The 25350-nt window shown below is 49.2% G+C and overlaps 1 protein-coding gene across 1 annotated transcript in view; it reads left to right on the plus strand.

The window, feature by feature from the left end:
• Positions 1 to 2706: 2706 nt before the first annotated feature.
• The window catches only part of rgs7b (regulator of G protein signaling 7b), a gene marked incomplete at its 5' end in the record, with an annotated part of 31177 nt that continues 8533 nt past the window's right edge, over positions 2707 to 25350 (plus strand). Inside the window, 2 exons of the mRNA XM_079756936.1 lie at positions 2707 to 2778; positions 13229 to 13325. Coding sequence (XP_079613062.1) covers positions 2707 to 2778; positions 13229 to 13325 — 169 coding nt within the window. The remainder of the gene's footprint in view (positions 2779 to 13228; positions 13326 to 25350) is intronic.

Consider the following 25350-nt stretch of genomic DNA (forward strand, 5'->3'; position numbering starts at 1 on the left):
ATTGACTTTGTTGCAAGCTTTGAGTTGGCTCAGGCTACATCCTTTCAAATCCAGCCGTTACTGCACGCTACAAGTTAATAACACTGCTGGAGGGAAGGTTTATTAGAACGTGGTCCTATAAGACTTATTCAATTAAATTCAATATGTGAGGTATCAGTATTCAATCTCTTCAATTCCTCTCTGAAGTGTTGGTACACAGCTGTCAGTTTAGTTTAGTACAGGTGGAACATCGTCCTGGCAGGTTTGTTTTTATAGATCACTCATTTTGCATTGGAAGAGGCATAGGGCTAGGCCTCTTTCCCGCCTCAGTGACATAACTCAGCCCCCTAATTGATCTATCAGCCCCCTGATCGATCAACTCCTGCTGTTCTAAGCTCCACTGACCAATAACTCACTATCATACTATACACTGAAAACACTATAGATACTAAGTATTAAGCATTTAACAGACACACTAGTATTTGAACACTTTAAGATTATTAGCCTGTGACCTGCTTTTTGAATATAAATTTTCCTTAACTCTCTTTGCCCAACACGTGTTGCCCCTCTAGTTAATAAGGACCATCACGTGTTGCCCCTCTAACTAATTAAGACCATCACTTGTTGCCCCTCTAACAAGTTAAGATCATCCCTGTTGCCCCTCTTACTAATTAAGACCATCAGGTGTTGCCCCTCAAATCTAATTAAGACCAACAAGTGTTGCCCCCTATCTAATTAAGACCATCACGTGTTGCCCATCTAACTAATTAAGACCATCACGCATTGCCCCTCTAACTAATTAACACCATCACGTGTTGCCCTCTTACTAATTAAGACCATTAAGTGTTGTAATTAAGACCTCAGACACAAGAGTGCAGCAGAGGCCTGTTTCTCGACAAGGCGCCAGGTTACATGTGTTGTTATAATGTGTTTAACGTGTTATTACAATCTAAATGTGAGATAATATAAGAAAAAATATCTAGGAAAAAAAATATAGAAGAAAAGGTCAATAAGTAGATGGGTGGTACTTTACATATATTATATATATATTTATATTGTTGCAAAAATATCGCATGCACATCAAAATATAGAAATATTAGAAGTGAATATGTGCAGTTATGTATTAGATCAGTATTTCAGCGGGCTCAAAGTTGCATGAGTTAAGATCAACTTAAAAGCAGACATGTTGTCTTAACGAGGCTATCATTAATTATTTACACTCCAGGCCTGATTCCGTTTATATGTCAGGAACGGTCTGAAGGGATATGTTTGGTTAGCCTTGAGTCTTTATATTCTTCCATAGAGTATATGATGGAGCTGTTAGAAGCGATGCTGATAAGAACCCGAGTAAATGAGAGAAGGTTATACTGGGAGGGAAAACAAGGAGGAAATGGAGAAGATAAGGTGACGACCAGGTGTTGTTCCTCTGACCAGGGGCGGAGAGGACTTAACAAGGAGCAGAAGATTTCTTGATGTCTGAGGATTGACGAACATCAAATATCCAGGCTGTCATATAATAAAGCCTGGACCTGTTCTCATAAAGGCCTGACGGTCACGAAACACGCATTTAGAATAACGAGGCTGGCCTACTGCAGAGCCATCACCTCCACCCATCGCACCGTCACCGTTCCCCCTCGGACCCGGGCCCGCGTCACGCTCCGGGTACCAGGTTGTCCGGATCGTCTCGCGCGTTACATGGTAAGCGCGTGAGCAGTCGCCGTCCCGAAGGAGCAAAGCGCGTGAAAGATCGTGTGTTTTCATGGTCAATTATATAATACTTGCCCGTTCCGTCTGATCGGTCGCAATTCCCAACCGTAACGTTACCAAGGCGCTGATGACGTCACTCCGCCGTGATTGGCCCCCACGAATGATGCGCGCTCGCGAAACCTTGACTGGTGCGCGGCAGCGCGGTGTAAAACTCGTCTCGTGCGGTAAACCTCTTTCTCGCGGGCTGTTCCGCTCTCTCGCACCATCTAGAGCCGTTATGCCCGTGTGTTTGCCTTGGGTGGACACCGACCAAGCGAGCAGCACCGGGTTCTAGGAGAACCGTAATAACAGGTGCACAACGATAGAAGGCTCGTGACGGTTGACGTCATCATCTTTGAATTTCCTCCTCTTCGCGCGCAGGACGACTGAAGAAGTAAGAGATCAGAACCCGAGTGACCTTTGAACGGTGCGGTCCGACGGGTCAGGAACCCGAGAGGGTGTTGGTAGAACGGCCCGTGTGGATCAGTCCACTGGTCCACAGAGCAGGCGGGACCGAGGTGGGGAAGTTAGGAGCATGTTGGTGTGTTTTGATTTTTCTGACGGACCACCTGCCGCGCCCTCCGACCAGATCCGATGGGGTCCGATGTGCAACTGGACTGATGATCGGATTGTGGCTGTCAACCAATAGTCAACAGAACATAGGATCAGTTTGATAACAGTACAGCCACCGTCATTCGGGGACATCGTCTTTAACCAGGAGTTTTGTTTTGCAGCTTTATAGCCTCATCGATGACAAATATTTTTCTGCTGTTTCTATAACAGGCAAGAAATGCATTTTCCACAGGCTTTAAGTGGTAGTAATATAACACAGACCGATGGCATTATTTGGAGCATTTGAAGGCATGAAGTGTACAACCAGATGTGTTTGTTATGTGGCCTGTACTGGGAGCAGACTGACTAACCCTAACGACTCTGTCCCTCAGGACTGCTGAAGACCTCCACAGGTCCTGGTGGTCCGCCATGGCCCAGACCAACACCAGCAGCCCCCTTGGAGCGCTGGAGGACTCGCCCAACATGCTGGTCTACAGGAAGGTATTCTCTCTCTCTCTCTCTCTCTCTCTCTCTCTCTCTCTCTCTCTCTCTCTGTCTGTCTGTCTGTCTCTCTCTCCCTCTCTCTCTCTCTGTCTCTGTCTCTGTCTCTCTATCTCTATCTCTGTCTCAGAGACACACACACAGTACATTAAATACAGTTCCTACTGCTGGCTTGGATATAAGGGGCACCACATAGTGAAAGTATAAGTAAGCTCTGTAAGTAAGCTCTATAAGTAAGCTCTAGGGCCAGCTCTAGCTGGCCCTAGGCCATGGAGAGGTGACTGCTGAGCACTCATGAAGTCAGCATGGGGGAATGAGACTGGACGGCTTGTGGGTCGCAGGACGGACCAGGGGGGGGCTGGATGCTGTTCCATTAGACATCCCCTACTCAAGCCTGATCCACACGGAGCTCAGTGAGCCTGAGCATGATACAGTGTGAGCTATGGTGGGAGGATGTCAGCATGGTGTCGGAGAAGTTTTGCTGACTGAACAGATGAACCAGGTGCCCGGGCACTCTTACCCACCACTGAGCCAACGGGGGGTTCCTAGTCTGGTTTGGCCCAGAGGGAGGATTTCTATTTATAATAATATGACTCTTTTATCCAAAGCGACAACCATTCATTCACACATTGACACAGCGACGGCGGAGTCAAGAGCAGGTAGGTTGAGGCGTGTTGCTCAAGGACACCTCGGCACTCCGAAAGGAGGAGCCGGCGATCGAACTAGCAACCTTCCGGTTATCAGTCAACCCTCTCCATCTCCTGAGGATAGATTTCTGAGGGAGTGATTCCCCTGTAAGTTACATTGTGGCCTGGTCAATTTCTTTACAGAAACTATTTTCCTTCTTTCTGTCGTGTTCTTTGCTGTCCTCATTCTTTTGCCCCAGCTGACCCGCCGTATGCAGGCCAGGAAGCAGAATGAGTGAGGTTGATTGGTATTGCGGTGTGAGCGGTGTGAGCCTTTTGATTAGCCCCTCTGCATTCTGCTGCAGTCCTTAATGAGGTTCATATTTCACTTAACCTTTAACCAGAAACACCCCAGGAAGGAGAGCTAGCACCACTTATTAGGACAGAACTAATGTCACTGCACGCACGCACACTCGCGCACGCACAGCCACGCACGCATACGCGCACGCAGGCAGGTAGACACAAAGACAGACAGATAGGCAGACAAACTTTTGTCTTAAAGACAGACATTTTTATTACAAATGTAATAATTGTATATAATGTGTACATTTGTCTGCGGGTGAAATATTTAGAAGTCTGTTATCTAGAGTAGCCAACATGGAAGACTGAATTTCAGCATGAATAATATTGCTTCTACTTTCTGCTACGAAGTGGAGTCAAATAAAAATATTAAAATGTTAGCTCGCTCTATTGAGATGAATTCAGATTTTTTTTTTATTATTCTGATGTGACAGTGAGGGGCGATCTGACAACAACTGTCTTTTTGGAGCTAATGTGTTTGATTTAATAGCAGATTTAACATCCATTGTTGTTTTCCTCCACAGAACAACATAAAAGATCAGGTTAAAAGTCAAATACAAATAAAACACAACAAATTCAACAGTTTAATGACCAGTAAAGGCTGGTGGGGTTGGCTTCTGGTGCATCATCTCAAAGCCAGATAACAGAACAGAACTGTAGGAGACAACAAGTTATACATAAATACAACACAACAAATAAACAACCTTTAGCTATATAAAAAGTGCAGTGCATATTCTGTCAATTATTCTGGAAGAAGGTTAAATTTGGTGCAACTGCAAGATAAGTGCATTGAGAGCCAAACAAGGCAAACTTTATAGGAACAGGAACAGGAGCTCTGATGGAGGTTGAGATTGATTCACTTTTCATACAGAAACCTTTCCAGGGTCCGGTACTCTGGCTGTGTTGATGCGTGGGGGTCTATTGGAGTAACTTAATGTATGTTTGGTTTCATGTTTGATAGCAGGTGCACTCCACACGGAATGGATAGGGCAAGGACGGATTCAATTTCAATTCAATTCAATTGGGTTAGTTTGTTTGAAAGGAAGATAGGGTTAGGTTTCTAGATCATACTTCCTCAGTTACTCAGTTGCTGGCGTGAGTAAAACCAGTCCATCCACAAGGCATCTTTCCAGGTATCTCTTCTCCTGAAGCCGTTTGGTTCTGCGATGCTTGTGCCGAGAATGACCCTAAATGATAGGCTCTAAGTGTTCCAGAGTGGTGACTGAGGGGAGGACTGACACTGTGCACTGTTCTCTGAACATGCCATTGATGAGGGCGAGGCACAGAGGGCAGGAGCGGGGCCCAGGTGGCTCATGCATCTAGTAATGCTGTCCCCCGGAGCCCCCCTCTGAGAGCGAGGGCCCTGGGGACACACCCAGCAGGGGGTGGAGCCGGATTATATCTCAGCAGAGGAGAGGTGGGGGCATTCACCTGTTTGGTTTTCTACCGATTCCTGACGTTGACAGCAGGTTTAATATAAAAGGTGTTTGGGTTCTCCCTTCACACATCTGCTGTGTGTTTCTGATTAACTTGGTGGTTTATTTTGACCCTGATGAAATTAAGACAATGTCATTTTCTTTATCTCTAAAAAGCTGTTTAAGAGTCAGTGAGATTTCTCACTCCATATTATTCGATTTTCTGACAGGCTCTAAAGCTGTATTGCAATTAATTTCCTCAAGTTTAAGTCATTTTTATTCGGCAATGACATCATCATCATCGGCCAATGCATATATTTTCAACATGACAAAATCGGCCAATATTATGGGCAACCCAATGATATTTTAGCTGTTTGAGCTCCTGTAGCAGGATCAGTGAGCGTGCGGAGACCAAGTTCGTCGTCCCTCACTTTGAGCTCGTTTATTTAAATGAAAAGCAAAACAGAACAGAGGCTTGAAACTTTAAATCAACAAAGTCCGGGAGAGTCCTCGCGTTCAGCGATCTGTGATCTCTGCTAGGGATCGCGTTGGAGCTCTCCCTCTCTGTCTCTCTGCTCCCCGTTCCTTACTACAAAACAAAGCAGGTGCATAAATACACACTCCCTGATTGGCCTGATTGCGAGCAGGTGCCCGCAATCAGGCCCAATCCCCCCCAGCCGATCCGGTGCGCTCCCAACCTGCCCCACCGCCCGACACAGGCCGGGGGCACATCCGGCCGCCAACTCACTCCCCCCCGCCCGGAACGGGAGAGGAAGTTCGCCACGGCCATCTGCGCCCCAGGCCTGTGCACGACCCGGAAGTTGAAGAGCTGCAATGTGAGGTACCACCAGGTAATCCTCGCGTTGGCATCCTTCATGCGTTGGAGCCACTGGAGGGGGGCGTGTTCGGAATAGAGGGTGAACGTGCGACCCAGCAAGTAGTAGCGAAGGGCGCCAACCACCCATCGGATGGCGAGACACTCCTTCTCCTCCGTGCTGTACCGACCCTCCTGGTCTGATAGTTTTCGGCTCAGGTACAGCACCGGCCGGTCGACCCCCTCCACCTGCTGGGTCAGGTCCGCGCCCAACCCCCTATCCGACGCGTCCGTCTGCAGGGAAAAAGGGAGATCAAAGTTAGGAGCACACAGGACCGACTTCCCACAGAGGGCTGTTTTAATAGCCTCAAACGACACCTGACATGGCTCCGACCACTGGACTGTATCTGGGGCCCTCTTACGGGTGAGGTCGGTCAAGGTGCTGGCCAGGTCCGAGAAGTGCGGCACAAACTGCCGGTAGTACCCTGCCAGCCCCAAGAACCGTCTCACCTCCTTCTTGGTCCTTGGTCCCACTTCCTCGGGGTTGGCCGTGAGCCCCGCCCGTCTCAGCGACTGAAGGTCGGCCGCCATCTGCCGCATATGTTGCCCCCACGTCTCACCATCGATAACGATGTCATCGATGTAGACAGCAGCATACGCGGTGTGGGGCCGTAACACATGGTCCATCAGCTGCTGAAACGTGGCCGGGGCCCCGAACAACCCGAACGGTACGAATTCAAGTACCTTGAATATGTATAGACCGAGCGGAGTGGAGAACGCCGTTTTTTCCCGGGCTGCTGGAGACAGCGGAATCTGCCAGTTGCCCTTCGTGCAGTCCAGAGTCGTGCAATAGGTGGCCATACCAAGCCGGTCCACAAGCTTGTCGATCTGAGGCATTGGGTAGGCGTCAAACTTCGATGACGCGTTCACCCTACGGTAGTCCACACAGAACCGGACAGACACGTCCGGCTTCCCCACAAGCATGAAGGGACTGCACCAGTCACTGTGAGACTCCTCGACCACACCCAACTCTAACATGGTTGCTAATTTGCGCCGTACCACGTCTTGTTTGTGGATGGGCAGCCTGTAGGGGCGTGTCCGCACCGTTAACCCGGGCTGCGTCTCGATGTCATGAGTAATTAACAGGGTGCGACCGGGCAGGGGCGAAAAGACATCTGCGAACTGGAGTTGCAGGCTGGCAACGTCCCGCGCCTGACTCCCTGAGAGATTCTCACCTTGACCGACTGGAGGGATGGGGCCTGGACCAGGGACTTCCGGTCCAAGCTCCTCTCTTTCTGGTAGCGTCGACGCAAACGCGACAGGGGCCGCATCGTTCCACCTCTTAAGGAGATTGATGTGGTAGACCTGCTTGTTTTCGCCCCTGTCCGACCACGCTACCTCGTAATCCACGTCCCCGACTCGCCGCGTGACCACAAAGGGCCCTTGCCACTTCGCGAGTAATTCGGTGCTAGAGGTGGGCAACAGTACAAGGACCTTATCCCTCGGGGTGAGATCGCGCAACCTAGTCCCTCTGTCGTACAGGCGTCTTTGACTCTCCTGGGCTCGGTGCAAGTGCTCACGTGACAATACCCCTAATGAGTGAAGCTTTGCACGCAAGTCCATGACGTACTGGATTTCGTTTTTTCTGTCACTGGACCCCTCCTCCCAGTTTTCTTTAATGAGGTCCAGGACGCCCCTGGGCTTGCGCCCATAGAGTAACTCAAATGGGGAAAACCCTGTGGAAGCCTGAGGCACTTTCCGCACTGCAAACAACAGAGCGTCTAGCCATTGATGCCAATTTCGAGCATCCTCTTGTGTGAACTTACGGATCATGGACTTTAACGTCCGGTTAAACCTCTCACACAAGCCGTCCGTGGCTGGGTGATAGACGCTTGTGCGTTGGCCTTGACCTTCAACAACCCGTAAAGTTCCCTAATCGTGCGTGACATGAAATTGGTGCCCTGGTCAGTGAGAATCTCTTTCGGGACTCCCACCCGCGATATGACATGAAACAACGCCTGCGCAACACTCTTCGCAGAGATGTTGCGCAACGGAATTGCTTCCGGGTATCGGGTTGCGCAGTCGATCAGGACAGACACAACCTGTGTGCGGAACGTTCTAATGGCCCGATAATGTCCATGCCAATGTGGTCGAAGGGGGCTTCCACCAGGGGAAGGGGCCGCAAGGGAGCCCTGGGGGCGGCCGGGGGATTCACTAACTGGCACTGGGGGCAGGATGCGCACCACCTGCGCACCTCCGCCCGAATCCCCGGCCAATAGAACCGGGCCAAGTGTTTTATCGTACCCCAAATGGCCCAACATTGGGTTATAATGCGCCGCCTGAAAAAACATTTCCCGGCGGCTCCTGGGTATTAGCAACGGGGTGATAACCTCCTCACTCTGGTTGTCACGACTCACCCGATAAAGCCTATCCCTAACCACCATAAAGTGTGGGTAAGTCAGCGCTGTGTCTGGCCGGACCCGACTCCCATCAATTACTATCACCTGGTCGTAGGCTGAGCTTAGGGTGGCGTCACGAGACTGCTCGAGGGGGAAATCCTCCACAGGTAGGAACCTCGGCACTGGGACCTCGGGTTGAGGACCCCTCGCCTCCCCCGATCCCTGAGCAGTGTCGGACGCCCCCGCCTCGGCGCAGAACACAGCACACGACTTACTTGTCCCTACCTGTCGTGTCCGCATCCCGGTAGTCCCCCTAACAGCCTGTGGAAACCCCGCCCAATCCAACCCAAGAATCAGGGGATGCGTGAGGCTCAGGCTAACCGCCACCTCGACACTATATTTTCTCCCCCCATAACGAATTTCGATAGGGACCAAAGGATACTCGTGCACATCGCCGTGTATACACCTCACTGAAACGCTCAACGCCTCCACCAATGCCTCAGACCGCACCAGGCGCTGATGGATCATGGTCTGCATGCAGCCCGAGTCCAAAAGCGCCTGGTACATATCCCGCTGTATCCTCACTGGGATACGGTACGCCTCGCCGGGACCGTGGGGAGGAGACGGGGCACCGGTGACGCGGATGACCTGGCCTACCTCCATTAGAGGGCAATCCCGCCGGAAGTGACCTGGCCGCCCCCACCGCCAACACCCCTCCCCTGCCGTCTGAGTGCCCGTCTGCGGAGACGGGGTGGGAGGTGATTCATGTGCCTGCTCCGGAACGGGGACCCTCTCGCCCTCGGTGATGGGCTTGGCCTGTCCCGAAGTAGGGCAGCTGCACCGGTGGGCGGGACTGGTGTTGGTGGTCGCTGGGCCGTCGGTGGGGGCTGCAGGTGGCTCTCCGCCAGGTCGACCGCAGCGGAGAGGCTCTCGGGCCGGTGGTACCGGACTCAGGCGGAGGTCCTGGCCGGAAGCCCCTCAACGAACCTCTTCAGGGCTACCTGCTCCACCCTCGGTGGAAGCCAGTGTCCGGAACCGGCGACGATGTTCTTCCGGGTAGAGGCCAAGCCGGTCCCGGATGGCCCTGGCGATGGTCCCATAGTCCCGCTGGGCCCCGGCCGGCAGACTGTGGGCTGCAAGCTGGGCCTCCCCCGTCAGGAGATGGTGAGCCCACTCCTGACGAGGCCACGCGGAGACCTCGGCCACCCCCTGAATAGTCTCCAGGCCGGCCTCCGCATCGTCCGCCTCCCCCATCTTTGGGACGTGGATGTTTGCCACGGGTCCCGCTCCTTTGGGTCCCTCGCTCCGTCCCCCGGAGGCGAGGAGCTCCCGTAGGACGGTCCGAGCGGCCGCCAAGGACTGGGCCAGCTCTGTGCTCGCCCCACATTGGGCGCCACTGTAGCAGGATCAGTGAGCGCGCGGAGACCAAGTTCGTCGTCCCTCACTGGGAGCTTGTTTATTAAAATGATAACAAAACAGAACGGAGGCTTGAAACTATAAATCAACAAAGAGTCCTCGCGTTCAGCGCTCCGCGATCTGCGATCTCTGCTGGGGATCGCGTTGGATCTCTCCCTCTCTCTCTCTGCTCTCGGTTCCTTACTACAAAACAAAGCAGGCACATAAATACACACTCCCTGATTAACCTGATTGCGAGCAGGTGCCCGCAATCAGGCCCAATCCTCCCCAGCCGATCCGGTGCGCTCCCAGCCTGCCCATACTCGCCCTGCAGGCCAGACGCCGCACGTCCCCCCACACCGCCCATTTTCAAATGTTGTCTGTCTGACTCCTTATAGACCCTCTCTTCATTTAGGTTTGGAGCTTTGTTGCTATCCAGGCTTCCTTGTTTCTTGCCCAGAGCCCTCTCACTCGCTTCTTTCCGGTGTTGGGCCAGAAGGTTATATTGATGTTACCTGGTAACACACATTTCCAATAACATGTGTAGCATGTGTTTTTGGGTCGAGATATCTACCAGGAATCAGATCGATCTATAGCATTAACATGTAACCTGCCCTAACCCTAACCCTATCACTTTACATTCTCAATACGTTTTAGGGTTTGATTTATTCAAGCAAGCAAATTCCAATTTACTCTCCTCTGCATATGTATTATATTGAATGTAGAAGTAAATAGATAAGGAGCTTTTCTGTGTGTCATTTTAGGGTTATTTGATTACCATTTTTAGCTGTGAAATGCACCCTTACTTTACACTAGGGGTGTTCTAGGCTAAGTCGTTTCAGGTTTGCATAATATAAAGAATAATAGGCTATAATACTGCTATGAAATCAAGCTTGGTCTGGTCTTTGTGGAGGCAGAGCTCTGTTCTGTCTGATTACACACCTTATTCACATCATGACAAAACCTGCATCGTTAAAAAGACGTAAAGACATACAGATGTAATTTACTGATATTATGAAATGGAAAAATACAAGGCAAGGCAAGGCAACTTTATTTATCTAGTACTTTTCATACACAAGGCACACTCAAAGTGCTTCACATATAAACATTGTCATACAATAAAATTAAATAATAGATAAGTAAATGAAAACATTGAAAAAGAGATTGCAAAAGATGAAAAAGAATCACTTCACCAGCGCCAATGGTACGATAGGGCCGCTGCTGGTAACATCGTATAACCTTTTTGACATCTTTAAACCTGGCAAATATTTGTTAAATGGTGTTACTTTCGAGGCTAACAAGTTAGTCATGTTGGTAAACGGTCGTATCCTGGCTCCTTGTCCTGGGATGTTTATCTGCTCTTCACATTCTCTATGTCTTATTCTTCACACTATATTCCTCCATTTACTTCTCAAGCTATAATCATCCACCCTCATTAACGCTTGCACATACACAAACACACACACACAAAAGCACGCATGCACGCATGCATGCATGCACACGCACGCATACGCACGGCAACCACAGCGTGACCTAGCCTATCCTAAATGCCATGTACACTTCTAGAGCTAAGCTTGGATTTCATGTGAGGCTGTTTACCCCCGTGTTGTGTTTTCCGATATAATCCCTAATGATGTCAACTCCTGCCACCCCTTGCTGGGAGCTGAAACCTTTACACACATGATCACTACTACTACAGTCAGCTCTCCACCCATCCCAGTCTGTCACTAGCTCTGTCCCTCCAATTCTATTCATATAATTTCAAGCTTTGCTTCGTTAATCTCTTTCACATAACTTAAGGACTCAATTCATGAGTCCATTATAATTCATTAGTAAATGGGTTCTGCATTGCCATTGAAAGGCAATCTCCTCATCTCTAATATGTTTGGTTTGTTCATTTATTCATATCAGATTGAGCCAGGTTGTACATTTTCAACCCATTCATTTTCTACATTTTACTGGAGGTACTACTTTAAATGTTAAATTGATGGAGGTAGCTCAGAGGATCTACCTACTGAACCTCCACCCAGCTCATCCTCCACCCAGCTCGTCCAGACAGCCCTGCCACCGCCAGGCCACCGCCACCGCCACATCCGCAGGGCAAGGCAGCAGCCCAGGCCCCTGCTCCCAGGGCGGAGGAAGGAGGAGGGGGGTGGGGGGACAATGGGGTTTGGGGTTGGTTTATTTATTTTAAGGATAATAACCCTGGAGAGAATCTGTGGTTTGTGTTAGGTTTGTTTACGTGGAGGGAGTCTTTGGTTTGAGTTGGGTATGGTAACCCTGGAGGGAGTCTGTGGTTTGAGTTGGGTATGGTAACCCTGGAGGGTGTCTGTGCTTTGAGTTGGGTATGGTAACCCTTGCCAGAGTTCTTGGGTGGCAGGGGGGAGTTGTATGCTCCATAAGGTGTTGTGTGTGGGTGTGTAGGTAAAATGAAGCAGCCTCGTGAAGCAGCCTCTAGAACAACATGGAGCACCAGGTTATCATCCTTTACACACTTAAAAGAAGACTGGCTTCAACACCACCACCCTAGGTGGTGTAGCAGCCTCTTAGGTGGTGTAGCAGCCTCCTAGGTGGGGTGTAGCAGCCTCCAAGGTGGAGTGGCGTAGCAGAAGTCACACTAAGCTAAGCTTCCTCCCTCTGTCTGTCTGAGCAGACAGGACCTCATGGTTGTACATGATCGTCATACTGAATTATCTTTGGTACATGATACTCATAAGGAAAAATCTTTGGTAAATGATACTCAAATATCTTTGGTACATGATACTCATACTGAAATATCTTTGGTACCTGATACTGATAATGAAATATCTTTGGTACCTGATGCTCATAATGAAATATCTTTGGTACATGATACTCATACTGAAGTATCTTTGGTACATGATACTCATACTGAAGTATCTTTGTTACATGATACTCATCCTGTAATATCATTAGGACATGATACTCATAATGAAATATCTTTGGTAAATGATACTGAAATATCTTTGGTACATGATACTCATACTGAAATATCTTTGGGACCTGATGCTCATAATGAAATATCTTTGGTACATAATACTCAAATATGTCTGGTACATGATACTCAAACTGAAATATCTGGTACCTGATACTCATACAAAAATATCTTTGGTACATGATACTCATCCTGAAATATCTTTGGTACACGATACTCATACGGAAATATCTTTGGTACATGATACTCATACTGAAATATCTTTGGTACCTGATTCTCATACTAAAATATCTTTGGTACATGATACTCATCCTGAAATATCTTTGGTACATGATACTCATACTGAATATCCTCCGTACATGATACTCATACTGAAATATCTTTGGTACCTGATACTCATCCTAAAATATCTTTGGTACATGATACTCATACTGAATATCCTCCGTACATGATAATCATACTGAAATAGCTCTGATTCCTGTTTTCAGATGGAAGACGTGGTTGCTCGTATGCAGGAGGAGAAGAATGGAATTCCCATCAGGACTGTGAAGAGTTTTTTATCCAAGATCCCCAGCGTCATATCAGGTAGGGCTTCTTCTGCGCAGCCTCGCTACGCTCACGGTATGGTAATTCATGGGCTCTTCAACCTTCATAAGGTCTCTAGTGAGGACAGGAGAGACAATAACTGCGCTGGAGATAGATTCTGTCACCGAGCCAGCACTGATCATAGTTTGTAGATTCAACTGTCAACAGAACATCACTAGTGATACAGGCTCTAACCCAGGCTCTAACCCTAACACCACAAGAATCACCATCTGTTGAAGAAGAACCGCCAAAAAATAATGTTGTCAAAGTCCACTGTTAATTATTGGCTTGGTTTCATAAATAGTTGATGCAATACATTAAGGCTGAATCATAAGACCTAATCACATAGCACTAGTCATAACCAGACACACGATCACGGTTATTAGTTGCAGCCTTTAGAGACGGAAGTTGACTTTCAATAAATGTTTTACAGATCGGATTCCAAAACAATAAATAATGTAGTATTCAATAGATTGCCTGTGGTGCATCAAAAATGTTTGTGTGCAAGCGAAGATCAATTGCTATTTTCACATTGATGGCCTTCATTGCAAATCTCATACATGCAATACAAATACTGGAAACGTTTAACCACCACAGGCTGTTCAGGCCAGCAGGGAACACACTCAGAGTGGCACACTCAGAGGCTCTCCAATGATGTGTAACAGGCAAGCCGTTTATGGCTATGAGTGGTACAAGCGACTGCGTAAGCCCCCCCCCCCCCCCCCTTTATTGTTTGATTCTTGTTAAATCAATTATATTTGTCAATAATGTTAAATTTTTCAGTGGTTTGGATCCATGGATCAATCTCTAAATGTGTTCAAATAGAGCTTCTGTGCAAAAATACTGCAAGAGTTGTTCTACAGGAATCGTAATAATAATAATAATAATAATTTATAGGATTTATATCGAGCTTTTTTTCTGGAGGTCACTCAAAGTAACTTTACATCATAGAGAATACCTATAGAAAAGAAAAACAAGAAAACAAAATACAGAAAAATTCAAAATAAGGTTTGGGATAGGGTCAGGTGATATGGGTGGGGTCAGGTGTCATATGCTTCTTGAAGAGGTTGGTTTTGAATTGACTTTTGAATTAGGTTATTTTTTTATGGCAGATTGGAGGTCTTTTGGAGGTCTGTAAGGTAGAGGGGGGCAAGGTTATTGAGGACTTTGTTGGTGATGAGCAGGATCTTGAAATGAATTCGGTGGTGTATTGGGAGCCAGTGAAGATGTTTGAGGATGGGGGTTATGTGTTCTCTGGAGCGGGTATGGTTGAGTTATCTGGCAGCAGAGTTCTGAACCTATTGGAGTTTATGGAAGTCGGTGGAGGGGAGGCGTAGAGAATGCTGTTGCATTTATCCAGTCTGGAGGTAATGAAGGCGTGAATGAGTGTTTCTGCAGTGGAGGAGGAGAGAGTGGATCGAAGACGAAAATGTTACAGAGGTGGTAATGGAGGGATTAGAGGATGGATGGATGATGAGGAGACCAGAGAAAGAGGATCAGGATGGAGACCAGAGAAAGAGGATCAGAGACCAGAGAAAGGATCAGAGGCCAGAGAAAAAGGATCAGAGACCAGAGAAAGAGGATCAGGATGGAGACCAGAGAAAGAGGATCAGAGACCAGAGAAAGAGGATCAGAGACCAGAGAAATAGTATCAGAGACCAGAGAAAGAGGATCAGAGACCAGAGAAAGAGGATCAGAGACCAGAGAAAGAGGATCAGGATGGGACCAGAGAAAGAGGATCAGAGACCAGAGAAAGAAGATCAGAGACCAGAGAAAGAGGATCAGAGACCAGAGAAAGAGGATCAGGATGGGACCAGAGAAAGAGGATCAGGATGGGACCAGAGAAAGAGGATCAGAGACCAGAGAAAGAAGATCAGAGACCAGAGAAAGAGGATCAGATACCAGCGAAAGAGGATCAGGATGGAGACCAGAGAAAGAGGATCAGGATGGAGAGGATACAGAATGGGCCGACAGATGCACCGGTGCACAAATGGATTAACATGAGCAGGTATTAATGGCTTGGGTCGAGGTGGTGTGTGTGTGTGTGTGTGTGTGTGTGTGTGTGTGTGTGTGTGTGTGTGTGTGTGTGTGTGTGTGTGTGTGTGTGTGTGTGTCATACTAATTGAAATTCACTCTTAAATCCTGTAGCTTTTGACACTCAAGGCTGACATAACAAAAGCTATAATCATAACTCCATGCAGAGTGCTGCATGGATGCAGGTATCCTCAACTGCCTGTGGTCAACACACACACGCACGCACACACGCAGCCAGGCACGCACATGGCTTTTTCAATCTTCAAACTTCCTGAATTCATGTAATTCATTGCACTCATCTTCAACGTCCCTTTTCATTATTTCTTGAGTATCTTGAGTCCTCTGGGCTCCTGAGGACCTCAGGGGCCCCCACGGCCCTAGCTCTCTCCTTCCTGTTGTGCTCCGTTCTCCTGTCTCCTGTCCCAGCCTCCTAGCTTCCTTTTTCTGGGGTCTAAATCTGCTTTCTTCTTCCTCCAGTCCCTTTGGTTTGCTCCAGGGAGCTGAAGCTGGGCTTAAAAAGGCGGTACATTGACGTGGAGCTATCGCCTCAAAGGAGTAGATCTCAGCCTGTCTCACGGCTGCAGCGTTCTCACTCAATCCTGAACCAATCTCTGAATATGTTGCCTCCAATAGTCCCTTAGGCACAAAAGGATTCGAAAATAGGTGAAAAATTCCCACATTTCTTTCCTTTGGTTTTCTGGTTTATTTAAGTCGACGTGGCAACAGTTTCCTTTTGGATACCAACTTTCTCAGAATAAGTGCTATAAAACAGGACACTACCTCAAAAACAAATGTCCCCTGATGTATGAAAGAATGCACACCCATGTATCATAATCCTTACATAATCTTACCCTTGGATTAAAGAGTAAAATTCCAGTATCACTGCAAGGTCTGAATACATAGGATGTTTCGTAGAAGCATGGAGCGTGCTCGTCTTCATAGGTGAGTAGAGGAGAGAAGGGGGGGCTCAGTGGGAGAAATACAGGGGGCCGAACACCCCTGTTTGACACCTGAGACACCCTGAAAGCCTCAGCTACAACAGGCGGATGGGCGATGTCGTGAATTGGCGAGGATTTGTGGTGTCGTAATATCAAATAGTGACGAGTCAAGAAAACAATGTATTGATCAGCATCATACGTCTTAACGAAGATCTCTCTCTTCATTACTGTCTGCAGCGCCTCCTACATCACAGAACTAAAAGCTGCTATACCCTGCGCTGCAGACTGTGGCCGTGGAAATATTATTTTTTGATTATTGCTAGATGAAGTCGTTGGTTACAAACATGTAAAAAATAAAACAGAAAAAGTTAATTAAGTCATTTTGGATTTTAGAAATAATAGTAACGAGGGGTTTGCCTGTAGTTGTCACGACTCAGAACAGGAATCAATTGCAGATCGAAAGGATTTATTCCCAAACAGTCCAGCAGGCAAATCAGATTCCAGGTACAGGCAGGGTTCGTAAACAGGCAGGCAGGCAGACAGATACAGACGGACAGGTACGGGCAAGAGATCCAAAACCGATAGGCAGAAGACTTAGTCCAAAACAGGCAGGGTTCAAAACCAGGAAGAACAGTAAACTATAACTTCTCTTTAAAGAGCTTCACGTTAGTCTCACTCACGTGGCAGTCAGGTAGCAAACAGTACATACCATGACGATCTGACAAAGTGAACAGAAAGGGCAGTGTTTAAATACTCCACCAATCAATACCAAATAAGAGACAGGTGAAGAGAAAATGGAGGGAAACAAACAAAGGCAGGAAGTTGCCCAAATAAGGACATGGGTGTTACTCCGGGCACATGACCAACACATGGCTACAAACATAGACAAAGTCCAGAATTATCACACTACAACAGGTAGGGGGAGACAAAAACAACAGTCCATACGAGAATCCTGACAGTACCCCCTCCTCTACCAACACCTCCTGGCGTTGACCGTGGAAGGAGCAGGGTGCTGACGGTGAAAGTCTTTGATGAGCGAGGGGTCAACAATGTTCCGGACAGGGACCCAGCTCCTCTATTCTGGGCCGTAGCCCTCCCAGTCCACCAGGTACTGGTGGCCCCTACCCCAACGGCGGACTTCGAGTAGGCGGCGAACTGTGTAAACCTCAGACCCATTAACGAGTCTGGGGGGTGGGGGGGGTTTGGGGTCGGGACCCAGATGCCTACCCCGGAAGGGCTTGACACTGGACACATGGAAGGTGGGGTGGATGCGGCGGAGGGCAGGAGGGAGGTTCAAGCGAACCGCCGAGGGATTGACCACCTTGGAGATATTGTAGGGGCCGATGAAGCGTGGGTTCAATTTTGGGGTAGTCACCTTCAGAGGAAGGTCATGCGTGGAAAGCCACACCCGCTGCCCCTGGGTGTAGTGGGGAGCCCTGGTGCGGCAACGGTCTGCCTGACTCTTCGTTCTGGTCTGTGTGCGAAGAATGGCGGCCCGGGTCCGCCTCCACATTCTGCGACAGCGTCGGATGAATGTCTGTGCTGAGGGAATCTCAACCTCCTTCTCCTGGGCCGGGAACAATGGAGGCTGGTAGCCGAGGCAGCACTGGAACGGTGACAAACCAGTTGAAGCAGATGGCAAGGAGTTCATGGAGTACTCCACCCATGGCAGCTGAAGGCTCCAGGCTGTAGGGTCCTGTGACGTCAGGCACCGCAACGCTGTCTCCATCTGCTGGTAGGCTTGCTCCGTCTGGCCATTTGACTGGGGATGAAAACCTGAGGACAGACTGACTTTAGCACCGAGAAGGTTGCAAAAAGCACGCCAAAAATTAGAGGTGAACTGGGGACCTCTGTCTGAGACCACATCCACTGGAAGCCCGTGTAGCCTGAAGACATGCTGCACAAGTAAGTCCACTGTCTCTTTGGCAGAGGGTAACTTGGGTAAGGGGACCAAGTACACAGATTTGGAAAAGCGGTCAACAATAGTGAGGATTGTTGCGTTACCGTGAGAAGGTGGCAAACCAGTGACAAAGTCCAGGGCAATGTGGGACCAGGGTCTCCTGGGTACTGGTAGGGGTTGCAGTAAGCCAGCAGGTGGTTGGAGTGGTTTATTCCGGGCACATTCAGAACAGGCCTCCACAAACTCACGCACACTCCCCTCCATAGCAGGCCACCAGAAGCGTTGCTCGATTAACGCAGTGGTACGTCTGACACCTGGGTGGCAGGCCAGCTTGGATGAGTGACCCCATTGCAGGACCTAGGGGCGGACGGATTGTGGTACAAAAAGACGGTTAGGAGGGCAAGCCCTGGGGCTGGACTCACCAGACAGGGCTGTGCGGACAATGGTCTCAATATCCCATCTAGCAGCCCCCATGAGGCACTGTGGAGACAGGACGGTGCTAGGTGCAGGAGCAGGATCCGAATCTGGGAACTGACGAGACAAGGCATCCGGTTTACCATTCTTGGAGCCAGGTCGGTAGGACAGACAAAAGTTAAAACGGGAGAAAAACAGAGACCAATGAGATTGCCTGGGGTTTAAACGTTTAGCCGAACGGAGATACTCCAGATTCTTATGATCCGTCCAAACTAAAAATGGCTCCTTAGCTCCCTCCAGCCAATGACGCCACTCCTCTAGGGCCAATTTTACTGCCAATAGCTCTGTCCCCAATGTCGTAATTGCGTTCAGTGGGAGTGAGTTTGTGGGAGTAGAATGCACAGGGGTGGGTCTTCTGATCTGCCCCAGACTTCTGAGGGAGAATAGCACCCACCCCAACATCTGAGGCATCCACCTCAACGATAAATTGATGGTCAGGGTCAGGGTCAAGTTGGCTCAAGATCGGGGCCAATGTGAAACGACTCTTCAGGTCGTTGAACGCTGCTTCGGCAGCTGGTGTCCAAGAGAATTTCGCCCTGGAGGAGGTTAGAGCGGTTAGGGGAGCAGCCACTGAACCATAGTTGCGGATGAACAGCCGGTAGAAGTTAGCAAATCCCAGGAATCTTTGTAGCTCCCGCCTAGACATTGGACGCTCCCAGTCGGTGACTGCTTTTACTTTCGGACCATCCATCTGGACCCCTCCTGCTGTGATGACATACCCCAGGAAGGAAACAGTCTCTTTGTGAAATTCACATTTCTCCGCTTTAACGAACAGTTGGTTCTCCAAAAGGCGCTGCAGGACACTTCGAACTTGTTGGGAGTGCTGGGAAACCGACGGAGAAAAAATTACAATGTCATCTAGGTAAACAAAAACAAACTTGTTAAGCATATCCCTCAGGACATCATTAATTAGACCCTGGAACACAGCTGAGCAGTTGGTGAGACAAGGACGCAGGGCGCCGTCCTTCTTCCGTACGAAGAAAAACCCGGCACCAGCAGGCGAGGAAGAGGGGCGGCTGATACCGGCAGCTAGTGATTCACCAATGTATTTGTTCATAGCTGCGGTTTCGGGGGGGACAAGGAATAGAGACGGTCCCTAGGAGGTGACGTACCAGGTAGAATATCGATGGCCAGGTCATAGGGTCGGTGTGGTGGCAGGGAGGTTGCACGGGCTTTACTGAACACGGCCTTGAGATCCAGGTACTCAGGTGGTACATCAGACAGATCCATGGAATCATCTGTGGCTTGTGAGATTGCGGGCAGATGCACCGGTGCACAAATGGATTAACATGAGCAGGTATTAATGGCTTGGGTCGAGGTGGTGTGTGTGTGTGTGTGTGTGTGTGTGTGTGTGTGTGTGTGTGTGTGTGTGTGTGTGTGTGTGTGTGTGTGTGTGTGTGTGTGTGTGTGTGTGTGTGTGTGTGTGTGTGTGTCATACTAATTGAAATTCACTCTTAAATCCTGTAGCTTTTGACACTCAAGGCTGACATAACAAAAGCTATAATCATAACTCCATGCAGAGTGCTGCATGGATGCAGGTATCCTCAACTGCCTGTGGTCAACACACACACGCACGCACACACGCAGCCAGGCACGCACATGGCTTTTTCAATCTTCAAACTTCCTGAATTCATGTAATTCATTGCACTCATCTTCAACGTCCCTTTTCATTATTTCTTGAGTATCTTGAGTCCTCTGGGCTCCTGAGGACCTCAGGGGCCCCCACGGCCCTAGCTCTCTCCTTCCTGTTGTGCTCCGTTCTCCTGTCTCCTGTCCCAGCCTCCTAGCTTCCTTTTTCTGGGGTCTAAATCTGCTTTCTTCTTCCTCCAGTCCCTTTGGTTTGCTCCAGGGAGCTGAAGCTGGGCTTAAAAAGGCGGTACATTGACGTGGAGCTATCGCCTCAAAGGAGTAGAACTCAGCCTGTCTCACGGCTGCAGCGTTCTCACTCAATCCTGAACCAATCTCTGAATATGTTGCCTCCAATAGTCCCTTAGGCACAAAAGTATTCGAAAATAGGTGAAAAATTCCCACATTTCTTTCCTTTGGTTTTCTGGTTTATTTAAGTCGACGTGGGCTTGTGAGATTGCGGGCAGGGGGGTAAGAGCATTCTTAAGGCAGTTATTCAGACAGAATGGGCTCCAGCCTAGGATGGTGTTATTAGCCCAATCAATATGTGGATTGTGCTTTACCAGCCAGGGCCGGCCGAGGACGATGGGAGCAGTCGGTGAGTCTAACATATGGAACACTAGGTTCTCTTGATGGTTGCCAGAAATGAGTAGACTCACCGGGGGCGTGACATGGGTTATCTGGGAGAACCTTTCTCCGGTTAGTGCTCTTGCCTCCAGGGGTGTCTTCAGCTGGGCTGGGACGAGGTGTAGCTCAGAGGCCAGAGAGGTGTCCATGAAATTGCCATCAGCTCCCGAGTCAATAAGTGCGGACAAGAGGTGGGAATGAGCTCCTGTAACGAGCATGGCAGGGACAAGGGTACGGACGGTAGAAGAGGGATGAAGAGGAGTGACGCTCACCAGTAATCCCCTTCTACGGGTGAGCGTTGCCTTTTGCTGGGCATTGGGCGGAGTAGTGGCCCGGTTTACCACAATACATGCAAGCATTGGTGTCCCTTCTTCTCTGTCTCTTGGCTGGGGACAGATGGGTACGGTCCACTTGCATGGGCTCTGGTACGCTGGGGTCAGCAGGCACTGGCAGGGATCGGAGAGGGACCCCCGAGGAGGATGACCTCGGAGGAGGACGGAACTCTCGCTCCCCGGCGCGCTGCTTCAGGCGGTTTTCCACTCGGATGGCAAGCTCAACGAGGTCGTCAAAGGTGGAAGGTAGTTCACGGGTGGCGATCTCATCCTTGATGGCCTCAGAGAGTCCATAAATGAAGGCATCATACTGGGCATCTGGATTCCAGCCACTGGTGGTGGCGAGGGTGCAGAAGTCTATAGCATAGTCGGAGGCAGAGCTCTTGCCTTGACGGATCTGCAACATCACTCTGGCAGCCTCTCTCCCATGCACCGAGCGATCGAAGACCTTCTTCATCTCACCTATGAATGCCTGATAGCTGAGACAGACTGGCGAGTTGGAGTCCCAAACCGCAGTTCCCCACTCTCTTGCACGGCCCGTCAAGAGGGTTATGACGTATGCTACCCGGGACTGATCCGACGGAAAGGTGGCGGGTTGCAGCTGGAACATTGCGAAAGGAACGATCTGCATGTTCCTGGTTCCCCGGCATAAAGTGCAGGAGCTGGCAGTTGGGGCTCTCGGAGCGGGTTACCAGATGGACCAGGTGGGTCGGGCGGTGTTGGCAGTTGAGGCTGGGGTGGCGGCACCAGGGCCAGTTGGGCCTGCTGCAGCTGGGCAGCCAGGTCTCTGATGTTGGTGGTGATGGCCTCCAAAGACCTCTCAAGTGTCTCAAACTGGGCTTGATGTCGACCGAGAAGGACGGCGTGTGCCTCTCCCATTGCGTGATAAGGTGAGAACAGAGCTTGACCGTATGCAAAGCATGGGGGTGGTTTCCAAAGTGACACAACCTACACCATGGTGTGCTGGCCTTGTCGTCGTACCCAAGCCCAATGGAAAAATATGGCTGTGCGTGGACTTAACACACTTAAATAAGTGGGTTCTGAGAGAGAGACACATTCTCCCAGCCGTAGATCATACTCTGGGAATGCTCGCTGGGGCGAAAATCTTCTCAAAGCTGGATGCCACGTCGGGCTTCTGGCAGATCCATTGTCAGATGAAAGCAAGCTGCTGACGACTTTCATTACCCCGTTCGGGCGGTATGCGTTCAATAGGCTACCGTTTGGAATCAGCTCGGCGCCCGAACACTTTCAGCGTCGCATGTTTCAGATTCTGGAAGGATGCGCAGGTGCAGTGTATCACGCAGATTACATACTTGTGTATGGCAAGAACGAGACCCAGCACAATGAGAGACTGCGTCAGGTCCTACGAAAACTCAAGGAAGAGGGACTGACACTAAATGGGGAAAAATGTGAGTTTGCAAAAGACAGCATGATGTTTCTGGGCCATTGTGTCACTGTGGACGGGGTGACACCTGACCCAGGGAAGATTAAAGCGATACAAGAGATGCCTGCACCAACAGATATCGAAGGGGTGAAGAGAGTGATGGGAATGGCCAATTACCTCAGTAAGTTTTTGCCCCATCTTGCATCCTACACACGCCCGATCAAAGACCTGCTATGTGGAAAGAACGAGTGGTGTTGGGAAGAGCCACAGAAGGAGGCCTTTCAATGGCTCAAAGCAAAACTGAGTTCCACACAGGTGTTGGCTGCATACTCACCGACAGCTGAAACGTGCGTGTCGGCGGACGCCTCATCGTTTGGACTACGGGGGGTCCTAACTCAACAGCAGCCAGATGGAACATGGAGACCCATTGTGTTCATCTCGAGAGGTATGTCTGATACCGAAAAACACTATGCACAAATAGAGAAAGAAGCTCTGGCAGCTACGTGGGCATGTGAGCGTCTGTCCTCCTATCTCATCGGACTGAAATTCAGATTAGAGACCACAAGCCACTAGTGCCATTGCTAAGCACCAAGGCTCTCGACAAACTTCCCCCGAGAGTGCTGAGATTTAGACTGAGGCTGCTGAGGTTTACTTATGACATTGTACATGTGCCGGGTAAAAGCTTGATAACTGCTGACACATTGTCAAGGGCCCCTATAGAGCATATTTTCACACAGGAGGAAAGCGAGAACGAGGCTGCGGTAACCGTGTTCGTGGATGCGGTCACTCAAAGTCTTCCTGCCACAGAGCCCAGATTGAAAGAAATTATAGAGAGACAGAAAACTGACCCGGTCTGTGCGAAGCTGATCAGGTACTGTGAGATGGGGTGGCTAGAAAGACATATGCTCACCCCAGAGCTGGCCCCCTTCTGGTCTGAAAAGGGTAACATCACACTGACTGGACAGCTACTTCTCAGAGGCCAAAGGATTGTGATCCCACGTGACATGAGACGGGAGATTCTTCATAATCTCCACTGTGGGCACCAAGGGATCGTAAAATGCAGAGGGAGGGCCCGCCAGTCAGTCTGGTGGCCAGGACTATCTGTCCAAATCAGTCAGATGGTGGAAAACTGCAGCATGTGCTCACAGCATAGGGCAGAACAGCGAGAACCGTTGCTGACCACACCTGTGCAAGATAGACCCTGGAAACGAGTCGGCTCAGACTTGTTTTTCTGGGAAAATGAGACATATCTTCTTGAAGTGGACTATTTTTCACGGTACATAGAGGTAGCCCGTCTCAAGGTAGCTTCAACTGTGACTGTTGTAGCTGCCCTCAAGGATGTTTTTGGTCGCCATGGAACACCAGAGACTGTCGTTTCTGACAATGGGCCGCAATACAGTTGTTCACTGTTCAAGTCCTTTGCCATGGAGTATGGGTTTACTCATGTCACAAGTAGCCCCAGATACCCCCAGGAAAACGGAGAGGCAGAGCGGGCGGTGGCCACAGTTAAAGGATTGTGGAAAGGAGGAGGTGACAAAGCAAAAGCGCTACAGACATATCGGGCTACACCGTTGGAGAGTGGCTACTCCCCAGCACAACTTCTTATGGGAAGAAAAATTCGCTCCGACATACCACAACATCCAGCAACGCTCCGTCCTCGGTGGCCGAACATCAAGGGCTTCAGAAGGTCTGAAAAGCAGGCGAAGGAGGACCAACAACGCCGTTACAACTTGCGTCACAGAGTTCGCTCCCTGCCACAGCTGCAGCCAGGTCAGGACGTGTGGCTGACAAGAGAGAGGAAGCAGGGCACTGTCATTCAGAAGGCGGTAACACCTAGGTCCTACCTCATTCACACTGATGAAGGACAGCTCAGGCCTAATCGCACCCACTTGCGCCCAGTACAAAATACACAGCCCCAGACAACACCAGACACAGACGAAACACCTTATACAGGCCAAAATCCAGGTAACACAGACACACCCACTGACACTACTAGGGAATCAAAGAGCCACACACATACAGAGGCAAATAACACATATGTGACCTCTACAGGTCGTGTCTCACGCCCGCCGGAGCGTCTGGATCTCTAAGGACTGTTGGTCTGTGGTATGAGCTGGTGAAGAGAAAAAACTGCGGAAAGTTGTGCACTTGTTAGATTTAAGTTCTCTGTTTATGTTTACAGCTCTATGCTTTATGTGATACCTGTAGGAGGGTTTAAGTTCTCTGTTTACGTTTACAGCTTTATGCTTTATATGATACCTGTAAGAGGGTTTAAGTTTTGTTTATGTTTACAGCTTTGTGCTTTATGTGATACCTTACGAGAGTGTTACTAAGGATCCTACAATATTAAGCTTTAGGTAATATATAGTTATATAGGTTGAGATAACTGTTCGAGTGTTAACAGTGAACCCTGTTTGTTATTGGAGGGACTTATTACTTAAGGGGGAGATGTTGTGTAAAGAATATAGCGGAGCTATATGTATGTTGTTGCACGGACCCGTTTAGGGGGGACACAGACGACTTGCGGTTCAAGAGTAAACACGTTGTTTGCAGCTCCGTCTCTGTCTACTTCATTAACCCTTGCCTTACGTAACAGATGCCAATCAATTCTACACACTGTTCCTTTAATATACTTGTAATAGAATAGAATAGAATATAAAAATAAACACAAGCTATCTATGTTGAGCGGATACAACCCCCAGTGAGATGG

The sequence above is a fragment of the Pollachius pollachius genome, assembly GCF_949987615.1.
Source record: "Pollachius pollachius genome assembly, chromosome: 19".
Classification (NCBI taxonomy): Eukaryota; Metazoa; Chordata; class Actinopteri; order Gadiformes; family Gadidae; genus Pollachius; species Pollachius pollachius.